The sequence below is a fragment of the Mustelus asterias genome, chromosome 16 (assembly GCF_964213995.1).
Source record: "Mustelus asterias chromosome 16, sMusAst1.hap1.1, whole genome shotgun sequence".
Taxonomy (NCBI): domain Eukaryota; kingdom Metazoa; phylum Chordata; class Chondrichthyes; order Carcharhiniformes; family Triakidae; genus Mustelus; species Mustelus asterias.
Genome location: NC_135816.1, coordinates 52977783 through 52989769, shown reverse-complemented (window position 1 = coordinate 52989769; position 11987 = coordinate 52977783). Strand labels below are relative to the sequence as shown.

General features: G+C 42.9%; 1 protein-coding gene across 2 annotated transcripts in view; it reads left to right on the top strand.

The window, feature by feature from the left end:
* The first annotated feature begins 423 nt into the window (after positions 1-423).
* sh3tc2 (SH3 domain and tetratricopeptide repeats 2) overlaps positions 424-11987 on the top strand; it is a 94626-nt gene continuing 83062 nt past the window's right edge. The window contains exons 1-3 of one of the 2 annotated variants that reach the window (XM_078231123.1): positions 424-951; positions 1139-1202; positions 5063-5790. In XM_078231123.1, the coding sequence (XP_078087249.1) occupies positions 5484-5790 (307 nt within the window). In that variant the 5' untranslated portion in view covers positions 424-951; positions 1139-1202; positions 5063-5483. Of the gene's footprint in view, positions 952-1089; positions 1203-5062; positions 5791-11987 lie in introns of those variants that run through there. The other variant, XM_078231124.1, reaches the window with a different exon arrangement.

The following is an 11987-nucleotide window of genomic DNA, read 5'->3' as shown; positions in this document are numbered from 1 at the left end:
ATGAGAGTGTTGTAAAGTGACTCGAAAAGAAGGCAGTGCGGACGCGATTGCTTCAGAGGCTGCCTCCTATGTTGTCCTCTCCTATGTGCCTGTCCTTATCTATCATCTTCGTTTCGGGTGAGTGTTAAGAGAGCCTCGCAGCAAGCCAGGTTCCAGGGAACTGGGGACGTGGCCAGATTTTTTTTTAAATGGGCGGAGCTGCATCTGACAGGGTCCGGGGAAAAGGACGCCCCAAATTCCGCAATCTTCAACGCCGCATAACCCGCCTTGCTGGGAATTCGAAAAGGCAGGAAATATTTCAAACAGTTTTATTGGCGAGAGGGCACGTTTGTTTGTTTGCTTGCACAAGCTGCACTGACTGCAAAGCCCCTGACAGCACATCCTACTGCTGATAATTTCTTGCTTGCTGCAGAGTAGACAGACAGTGTGAAGTGCTACCAATGTCCCCAGGGTGAGAGGGGGACCTGGACAGAGAGCCACAGCCCCACATACTGTGATTTATATCACTGGTTTCGCAGACAAGTGAGGAGTATCAGGTTTCTTTATGTCATTTAAAAAAAATGAAGTCTCATAAAAATCGGATGTGATTTATCTTCCGGTTTTGTGCAAGGGCTGCAGTTTTTTTTACACAGTGACCTTTTCCAATCTCCCTCTGTTCCGGACACAGAGAGAGAGAGGGTTATTTTGTAAATAAAGTGAAAGCTACGCGGTTTATTTCAACCTGAAATCCCAAGGTTGCAGGGGCCGATAAACAGGAAGTTGGTTCGGTCGCTGAACGAGAGGGTTACTCATTTACCTGTTCATCTGGAACAACTCCAGCATCGCGCAAGGGGAGGGAAGATGTTTCACTTCTGCCGGAGAGGACTGAGAAATACATCGCTGTGAGTGGCGCATCGTTCTGGTGTGTAGCCTGGAGAGAGAGGCAGCCTCAGCCGAGCCCAGCCACTGTGAGTGAGTACATTGCTCAGTTCAGCAGCACCCACTCCCCACCCGGCAACAACCACACACCCTTCAGTGACAGCCTGGCACATTGCACTTTTTGTCGCATTCCACGCACCCCCCCACCCCCCCCCAAATAACACATTTCGACAATTCCCCCACATCCGCAAACCGATAAAAATTGTGAATCTTTTCACAGATATCTCGGTGGACTTCGAGCTGCACTGAAGATGAGACAGCATTCGAACATCAAGCCTTTAAAGGTCAGTTATGATTTAATTTTAACAAATAATATGTAAAAAACAAGTGGTGGTTTGATGAGACACTTCTTTTAAAAAAGAATAATTTATCCTTCCAATTACCCTGCCCTTTCTGGAAGAGCTCCTGAGGTGGTGAAATCATAGAAACCCTACAGTACAGAAAGAGGCCATTCGGCCCATCGAGTCTGCACCGACCACAATCCCACCCAGGCCCCACCCCCATATCCCTACATATTTTACCCACTAATCCCTCTAACCTATGCATCTCAGGACACTAAGGGGCAATTTTTACCATGGCCAATCAACCTAACCCGCACATCTTTGGACTGTGGGAGGAAACCGGAGCAAACCCACGCAGACACGAGGAGAATGTGCAAACTCCACACAGACAGTGACCCAAGCCTGGAATTGAACCCAGGTCCCTGGAGCTGTGAAGCAGCAATGCTAACCACTGTGCTACCGTGCCACCCATGATGCTATCCACTCACCCCTCCCTGTCATGTGGGTTAGACCCAGTGATTAGGGGGTAAACTATTCAAGAGGAACATCATAGCCCAGTCTGACTCTGCCCTGACCCAACAGGGGGTGTATGCGGCATTATTAGCAAGGGGATGGGATAAACAAAAAAGGCTTTGGCTTTATTTTGGATTAAAGGATTGATATCTCATCACATCCGAATTATCTGTCGAGATAATTGCATTGTGGCTTTGCACAATTGAACAACAGCCAGGGAGTTGGACAAATTCAAATTGGTCTTTCAAAAAGCCCACACAGGTCTTCAGGGTTGAATAGCCTCTTTCTATTCTGTCTGATAAGTGAGAGAATCTGGGAAGTTTTGTGTTCTGTTTAACTGTCAGATTGGGTCACGGTTCTGTGTCAGAAAGTCTTGAGTTCAAGCCCCACTCCAGCATTTGGGCAAATTATTCAATTTATTACTGGGGCAGGCATGGTGGCACAGTGGTTAGTACTGCATGCTTCACAGCGCCAGGGACCTAGGTTTGATTCCCAGCTTGGGTCGCTGTACGGAGTTTGCACGTTCTTCCCTTGTCTGTGTGGGTTTCCTCCCGCAGTCCGAAAGACGTGCTGGTTAGGTGCATTGGCCATGCTAAATTCTCCCACAGTCTACCTGAAAGGTGCCGGAGTGTGGCGACTACGGGATTTCCACAGTAACTTCATTGCAGTGTTAATGTACTTGTGACACCAATAAATAAACTTAAACTTAAAACTTGTTGGAGGTGCTGCCACTGATGAGAGATTAAACTGAGACCCAGTGTGCTGCTTTAAATACATGCAAAGATCCCACAGCTCTATTTGAAGAAGCGGGGGAATTCTCCTGCTCTCTTTGCTAAACTCAGCCACCGTAACTGAAAAATGGGCAGTTGCTGTTACCTTGCTGTTTGTGTGTGTGTCAATTTGCAGTTGTATTTGTCTACATGGCGCCAGTTTGATTTGATTTATTATTGTCACATGTATTGGTATACAGTGAAAGGTATTGTTTTTTGCGTGCAATACAGCCAAAACATACCATACATAGAGAAGGAGAGGGTGCAGAATGTAGTATTACAGTCATAGTTACTACACTTAAAAAAAAATGACTGTTAAGTGCTTTAGAACCTGAGGATGTGAAAGTCACTTTGTACATGTAACTTCTTCTTTCTAGAACAAGAAATAGTGCATGCTGATGTTATATATATCTTCCGATACAAATCTAAGACCCTTTGGGTAATGTGCTATCTGTGGTGGAGCCAGCCTTTGTTTTTCATTCATCTTCTTTTGACTCTCAGTATATCAACAATCTATTAGACAGAGAGAGAGAGGATGCACAAGACGCAGTATTTGATAGGGTGCAATGGCCAAAGTATCCTTCAAGGGTATGCTGGATATTATAAGCTATTCCCATTTGTAACACATTTTTATTGCAATCAGTGGTAGGGAGTGGTGGAATTTGTTTGTGTGATACCAATTCCCTGGTTGGAGGCAGCGTTGAGGCCCATCAATTTTTTTCATTGTTCAATCATGGGATGTGGGTGTCAGTGGCATGACCAGCATTTGTTGCCCATCCCTAATTGCCCTTTAACTGAGAGCAATTAATAGTCAGTCACATTGCTGTGGATCTGGAGTCAAATGTAGGCCAGACTGAGTAAGGTTGGCAGATTTCCATCCCTAAAAGGCATGAGTGAACCAGATGAACTCTTATGATAGTTTGTGGCCACCATCACTGAAACTAGCTTTATATTCTAGGTTTTCATTAATTGAATGAGGGCGACAAGGTAGCACAACGTTTAGCACTGCTGCCTCACAGTGCCGGGGATCCGGGTTTGATTCCAGCCTCGGGTGACGATCTGTGTGGAGTTTTCATGTTCTCCCCATATCTGCGTAGGTTCCCTCCGGGTGCTCTGTTTTCCTTTCACAGTCCAAAGATGTGCAGGTTAAGTGGATTGGCTATGCCAAATTACTCCTTAGTCGCCCAAGATGTGTAGGTTCGATGGATTAGTGGAGTAAGTACATAGGATTACAGGGATAGGATGGGGGGTGGTCCTGGGTAAGATGCTCTCTTGGAGAGATGGTGCAGACTTGATGGGCTGAATGGCCTCCTTCTGCACTGTAGGGATTTTATGAATTTAACTTCCACTAGCTCTCTGGATTGCTAGTTCAGTGACATTACCACCACACCACCATCTCCCCATGAGTACCGAACTAACAATGAATCTCTTCACCCACACGCCTCCACACACACTTGTGCTTTGTGCTGCTCACCCTTATTTTTGGAATATAAAACAATTAATACATTTGTGAGTGAAAGGTAGCACTAAAGAAGCTGTCATGCCCAAATGAAACTTACTTCAAGTGGAAATGTTGTGCCCTTTTCCCACTCTCTCCTCAAATAGACTAGGAACAGAGAAAAAAAATCCAAATTGCTGTGTGTGGAATTTTTACTTGTTCTCTTTTAGTTCTGAGGGATCTGGTGATGGGATGAGGCCGAAATAGCAACTTGAGTACAAAGACCATTTTACTCTTGTTCCAGCTGCTCATGCTATTTGCCAATGTATAAGCAGCAGTTGTGGGCAAAAGTGGAAGGGAAACTTTCAACCATATTGAATAAACATATGAACACTAGGTTTCTTATAGGTAATCCAATGATTCAGTGCCAATATCCATTCCGAAGAATTAAAAAAAAATAAACCCAAATTAGTTCATGGTTTTATTTGACTGTTGGTTCTATTTCTGGAAAAAAAATTGGAGAACCTCAAGTTGTAAAAACAGTACGTACTTTGCAGCAAGGACATTCTGCAAACTTGTTGGTGATGTTTCATCAGTGAAATATTTTGTGCATTTCATGGACAAAGGAAGTGTTTCTGAATGTGCCTTCAAGAAAACATTCCATGGTGTTGACATTTTGACCAAGAGTAAGAAACCTGCGTTTGAGTGGAAATTATTTTGGTTTCTTCACTGGTTTCTGCTTCCACGCCCTTTTTAAAAGGAATTTAGAAGGTGGGATACGAGCTTAATATCATCACAGTTACTTACAGCACAGCTTTGTGGTCGGGTGCTTAATAATATAATTGCAGTGGAGAAAGATCTGCTTATTTCTTTCTTTCCTCTCCTGAGATACAGATTATGGAGTATAGCTGATGAAACTTTTCCTCTTTGAACCCATGACATTCTGACTGGACACCAAACACTTATTCATTTGAATCCCATAACTGTGAAAAAAAATTTTTTTTAAATGTAGTTATCTGCTTTGAGACAAAACAAATGATTGTGTGAACCTGATATTCCAAGCGATTTGCCTGCATGCCTTGCAAGCAAGCAAACAAAAATATCCCTTTCGTTGTTGTTCTAATCAGTTATTTCTCTTGCAGGAACAAACTTCAGTGTATTGATTAATGCAATGGATTCTAATGCAAGTTGAAGGATAAACATAATTCTGACTTAAACACTGAAGAAGAAAGAAAATATTTGGACATGTTGTGCAGAATGATGGACAAATCACTACGAGGAAGAAAGAATTAATAACATGGCACGTTAAGTGATAAAAATATTGGAAAATAAGAGATGAAAACATGCCTGTGCATCTTTTAAACGTATCAAGAATTTAGTTGGCCACTCATGGCTTAAAGACAAAATTTAGAATTCTCCAAGTTTCTCTCAATGAAGAGGTGATTTATAAATCAAATCCTGGTAATCACATATTAAAATAGCCACGCGAGTGCTATCAAGGGAGTAAACTGCTTCAGCACCTGTATGTTTTCTCTTGTTAATGACCAAATATAAATACCACTAATGCAGAAAATAGAAAGCCAACCATCTCGTGGGCTCAAAACTGTTTGTATTGCAAATAACAACCAGTGCAAATCAGATGGTGCAGAATCAGCTAAAGAGGAAAAGAGAACAAAGGACTACAACAATAGTTTGGAACTGCTACCAGGAACTGCAAGATGCACAGATCCGCTCAGTGACAGAGTGCTGAACTGTAACATGCAACCAAATAGTAATGAATCAGAGGAGAGGACTGAGTCTGAAGCTGGCATAATCAAACTAGGTGGGAATGAGGAAAGTAGTGCAAGCACAGCCACTGCAATAACTCCAGGTAATGTAACCAAGCTTAACTTTGTGAAATTCTAGAAAGAAATGTGCACGGCAGCCTTCAGTCTCATACAATGATGGTTGTCAACTCTTTGTTAAAACATTGCTTAGTCTGACTCAGGAGCCCCACTTTGCCATGGCAGTCTCCGCTGTAGTTGAGGCCAAAATGTTGTGTGATTTCAAGAAGAAATTAGATATAGCTCTTGAGGCTAAAGGGATCCAGGGTGGCACAGTGGCTAGCACTATTGCCTCACAGGGCCAGGGACGTGGGTTCAATTCCGGCCTCGAGTGACTGTGTGGAGTTTGCACATTCTCCCTGTGTCTGTGGAGTCTCCTCCGGTTTCCTCCCACAGTCCAAAGATGCGTGGGTTAGGTTGATTGGCCATGATAAATTGTCTCTTAGTGTCAGTGGGATTAAAAGGGTAAATATGTGGGGTTACAGGGATAGGACCTGGGTGGGATTGTTGTCGGTGTAGGCTTGATGGGCCAAATGGCCTCCTTCTGAACTGTAGATTCTATGATTGTATATGGGGGAAGGCAGGATCAGGATATTGAATCTGATGATCAGCCATGATCAAAAGAAGGGCGGAGCAGGCTCAAAGGGCCGAATGGCCTACTCCTGTTTCTATTTTCTATGGTTCTATGTATTTACTGCAGAGGAAGACAGCGGGCCGGGAAGGTGCACTATTCACTGGCCTCTGTTTTCTCTGGGTTTGCTTCTTGGCTAGCTGAGCTTTTCATTTCTGCTTGCCTCTTTCAATGCCCTTCCATACAGCCAGTCACATAGAAAATAACAGGAGGGGAGAAATAATAGTCTTGCATTGAAATAAAGGGTACTGATCCAGAAAAGTAACATTTCTTTTCATTGTGTTAAGGATATTCCATTGTTGATTCAGAGTGTTGATGAGATGACATCTGCATGATCATATTTAAATGATGGAGCAGGCCTGAGTGGCTAAGTTGACTACTGCTTATAGTTCTTATGATTCTTATGAGATGCATTGGTTTCAGAAAGTACACAAGTTGGATGCTGATTCTCATAAACAAGTGTGTACATTAGGCATACAGAGGTGAGCACTTAACATAATCAAAATGTAAAGTAGTTGTATCATCATTGTTGATAGGCATACAAAAGAGACTCAGGTTGATTGGTTATATGTTTTCCCTTCTATCTATAATAAATTACTAGCATTTTGTGCTTATAAATAAATGGTAACACTATTTTTCAAATATTTTCTGCTGGTGAAGTGCTGTAACTAACCTACTCTCAGATCTTATTTTGAAAAAAAAACAAGAAGTTTCATTCTTATATACATAATAGTGCAAAAATAAACTAATTTAACTTCGGAAGTGAGCTTCTGTATCAGACAAAATTGGTAATTTATTTGAATTTTGTTTACTCAAAATAACTGGGGTATCTTAAAATAATGATGTTACCGTCTCTATGCAAATCTCACAGTAGGGAAAATTCAGTGACTCTGTCCTTCCAATGGGGAGACTTGTTTAAAAATTGAAAGCCAGAGAATTTTTGCTGAAATTATGACAGATATTGGCAGAGTTAACAATAGGCAGCTTTGTGTTTCTTAATGCCATTCATTTAGAGATACAATCAGGGATAGGATATTCTCCAATGCTCAATTGTCTTCAGTATCCATTTTTAATTTCACCATCAAAATGATGTACATTCACAATTAGAGGTCAGCAACAATATACATCCAATCCTCTGAATTGTTTTTAAGTTTGATTTGTTGACTTTGATCATCTTGTTGAGGACTGATCTCATTGATTAGAAAACAGGAAGCAACACAGCTCATGCTTAATTATTGGTAAGTGGAGACAGAGAAAGAATTGCTTAATCGAAAGCTATTTATTTTTGCCTGCTTCAAGTGGCTGCTTGTTGATGTAGTTTCTGAATTAGCAAGGCCTTCAGATCAAGGCTGGTGCATGTAATGCCGTAATAGGGTGAACTTACAAACTTCCTGACATGTCCAGGAGTTTCCTTGCATTGAGGATTGATCTCCTTGGGCCGGGCTGTGTGGAAACCTGGGAAAAGAGAACTTACCTGTTTGCCTGAAGATGGCTGTTGCAGTATTTGGAACAATACCATTTATTCTTTACCAGCTCCTTTTTGGCTCAGTGCATTGGCTTGAAAAATCAGCTCGGAGGGCTTCTGTGCAGGTGTGACTGAACTGCCGACACACCAGAGTGGTTTCAATAGTAAAATACATCATGTGTGTCCAGTAACACCACTGCAGCTTCAATGGATCTGAATTTGGAAAGTGCTTTAGTGACAGGAGTTTTTTTATTCTTTCATGGGGTCTGAGCATCATTGGCTAGGCCAGCATTTATTGCCCATCCTTAAGTGCCCTTAAGGGTAGTGAGCCATCTTCTTAAACTGCTACAGGCCCTGTGTGTAGGTACACCCACAGTGCTGTTAGAGAGGGAGTTCCAGAATTTTGACCCAGCGACAGTGAATGATTGGTGATAGTTCCAAGTCAGATTATGTGTGGCTTGGAGGGAACTTGAATGTGGTGGTGTACCCATGTATCTGCTGCTCTTGTCCTTCAAGGTGGTCGAGGTTGCTGGCTTAGAAGGCGTTGTCGAAGAATCCTTGGTGATTTGCTGCAGTGCAACATGGAGATGATACACACTGCTGCCACTGTGCATTGATAGTGGAAGGAGTAAATGTTCAAGGTGGTGGATGGGGTGCCAATCAGTTGGGCTACTTTGTCTTGGATGTTGTCAAATTTCTTGGAAAACAGAAAAGTATGGCTGTTGGAGTTGCATTTATCCAGGTAAATGGAGAGTATTCCATCACATTCTTGACTTGGGTCTTGGAGATGATGGACAGACTTTGGGAGTCAGGAGATATTTACTCGCTACAGAATTCCCATCCTGTGGTCCAGAAGATTACAAGGATGTCCATACAACCACAATCCAAATTTCCCTCTGACTTAACATTAGAGAGTGACTATATCTCATCTATTCTCTTTGCCTATTGACACAAACTCTCTAAATGGCACAAAACTCACACACTATTTGTGGTGCCTATGGTGCTGAAGCTGCCATAATTGTGTGCCCCGAACTTATCATCTCCCTTCATAGCAAACAATTACTTTCCTTTCAACAGTTTTCCACTCTACCAACATCAATGCCTCTAACAAGCTCCTAGACTTGATGCAATAAAAGGATTTGTGTCACATTTCCGACCTCCAATTCTCCATTCCATACTTTCCTGTTTTCTAATTGCATCAATGCTCTTACAGTCATGTAGCACCAAGGATCTGTCAGCAATTGCAGGAAGTCCCCAGGAAATTGTTAATGTATGCAGGGAATTCCAAGGACTGTGTCATATTCCTGCAGGAGAAAAAGTTGCTTTGATGGGTATGTACAGAAATATCACATATACAAATGGTAACAACATGGTTACAATTTTCCTGAATCATTGAATTAAGAACATAAGAACATAAGAAATAGGAGCAGGAGTAGGCCATCTAGCCCCTCGAGCCTGCCCCGCCATTCAATAAGATCATGGCTGATCTGACGTGGATCAGTACCACTTACCCGCCTGATCCCCATAACCCTTAATTCCCTTACCGATCAGGAATCCATCCATCCGCGCTTTAAACATATTCAGCGAGGTAGCCTCCACCACCTCAGTGGGCAGAGAATTCCAGAGATTCACCACCCTCTGGGAGAAGAAGTTCCTCCTCAACTCTGTCTTAAACCGACCCCCCTTTATTTTGAGGCTGTGTCCTCTAGTTTTAACTTCCTTACTAAGTGGAAAGAATCTCTCCGCCTCCACCCTATCCAGCCCCCGCATTATCTTATAAGTCTCCATAAGATCCCCCCTCATCCTTCTAAACTCCAACGAGTACAAACCCAATCTCCTCAGCCTCTCTTCATAATCCAAACCCCTCATCTCCGGTATCAACCTGGTGAACCTTCTCTGCACTCCCTCCAATGCCAATATATCCTTCCTCATATAAGGGGACCAATACTGCACACAGTATTCCAGCTGCGGCCTCACCAATGCCCTGTACAGGTGCATCAAGACATCCCTGCTTTTATATTCTATCCCCCTCGCAATATAGGCCAACATCCCATTTGCCTTCTTGATCACCTGTTGTACCTGCAGACTGGGCTTTTGCGTCTCATGCACAAGGACCCCCAGGTCCCTTTGCACGGTAGCATGTTTTAATTTGTTTCCATTGAGATAGTAATCCCATTTGTTATTATTTCCTCCAAAGTGTATAACCTCGCATTTCTCAACGTTATACTCCATTTGCCATATCCTCGCCCACTCACTCAGCCTGTCCAAATCTCTCTGCAGATCTTCTCCGTCCTCCACATGATTCACTTTTCCACTTATCTTTGTGTCGTCTGCAAACTTCGTTACCCTACACTCCGTCCCCTCCTCCAGATCATCTATATAAATGGTAAACAGTTGCGGCCCGAGTACCGATCCCTGCGGCACGCCACTAGTTACCTTCCTCCAACCGGAAAAACACCCATTTATTCCGACTCTTTGCTTCCTGTCGGATAGCCAGTCCCCAATCCACTTTAACACACTACCCCCAACTCCGTGTGCCCTAATCTTCTTCAGCAGCCTTTTATGGGGCACCTTATCAAACGCCTTTTGGAAATCCAAAAACACCGCATCCACCGGTTCTCCTCCATCAACCGCCCTAGTCACATCTTCATAAAAATCCAACATGTTCGTCAAGCACGACTTTCCCCTCATGAATCCATGCTGCGTCTGAATGATCGAACCATTTCTATCCAGATGCCCTGCTATCTCCTCTTTAATAATGGATTCCAGCATTTTCCCTACTACAGACGTTAAGCTGACCGGCCTATAGTTACCCGCCTTTTGTCTCCCTTTTTTAAACAGCGGCGTAACATTAGCCGTTTTCCAATCAACCGGCACTACCCCAGAATGCAACGAGTTTTGATAAATAATCACTAACGCATCCACTATTACCTCTGACATTTCTTTCAATACCCTGGGATGCATTCCATCCGGACCCGGGGACTTGTCCACCTTCAGTCCCATTAGTCTACCCAGCACTGCCTCTCTGGTAACATTAATCGTATTAAGTATTTCTCCTGCTGCCAACCCCCTATCGTTAATATTTGGCATACTATTTGTGTCCTCCACCGTGAAGACCGACACAAAAACTTATTTAAAGACTCAGCCATATCCTCATTTCCCACTATTAACTCCCCCCCTCTCGTCCTCCAAGGGTCCAACATTCACTCTAGCCACTCTATTCCTTTTTATATATTTATAAAAACTTTTACTATCATTTTTTATATTAATTGCTAGCCTAGCTTCATAGTCTATCCTTCCTTTCTTTATCGCTTTCTTAGTCTCTCTTTGTTGTTTCTTAAATTTTTCCCAATCACTTGTTTCTGCACTATTTTTGGCCACTCTGTACGCAGCTGTTTTTATTTTAATACTCTCCTTTATTTCCTTCGTTATCCACGGCTGGTTCTCCCTTTTCTTACAATCCTTGTTTTTTGCTGGAATATATTTTTGCTGAGAACTGAAAAGGATCTCCTTAAAAATCCTCCACTGTTCCTCAGCTATCCTACCTGCCAGCCTGCTCTCCCAGTCTACCTTAGCCAATTCATCCCTCATCCTATCATATTTCCCTCTGTTCAAACAGAGGACACTGGTTTGGGACCAAACTTTCTCCTCTTCCATCTGAATCAGAAATTCGACCATATTGTGGTCACTAGACCCAAGAGGGTCCTTCACAATAAGATCCTTAATTCTACCTACCTCGTTACACAATACCAGATCCAAAATAGCTCGTTCCCTCGTCGGTTCCATAACATGCTGTTCAAGGAAACTATCCCGACAGCATTCTAAGAACTCTTCCTCCATTCCACCCTTACCGACTTGAGTCTGCCAGTCAATGTGCATGTTGAAGTCCCCCATGATTATTGCCGTTCCGTTTTTACACGCATCCCTTATCTGCTTGTTTATAGCCCTCCCCACCTCAACATTATTATTTGGGGGCCTATATACCACACCTACTAGTGTCTTTCTCCCTCTACTATTCCTCATCTCTACCCATAACGATTCCACGTTTTGTTCCTCAGAGCCTATGTCATCCCTCAGTACTACCCTGATATTATCTCTTATTAATAGCGCGACCCCACCACCTTTTCCTTCCTGTCTATTCTTCCTAA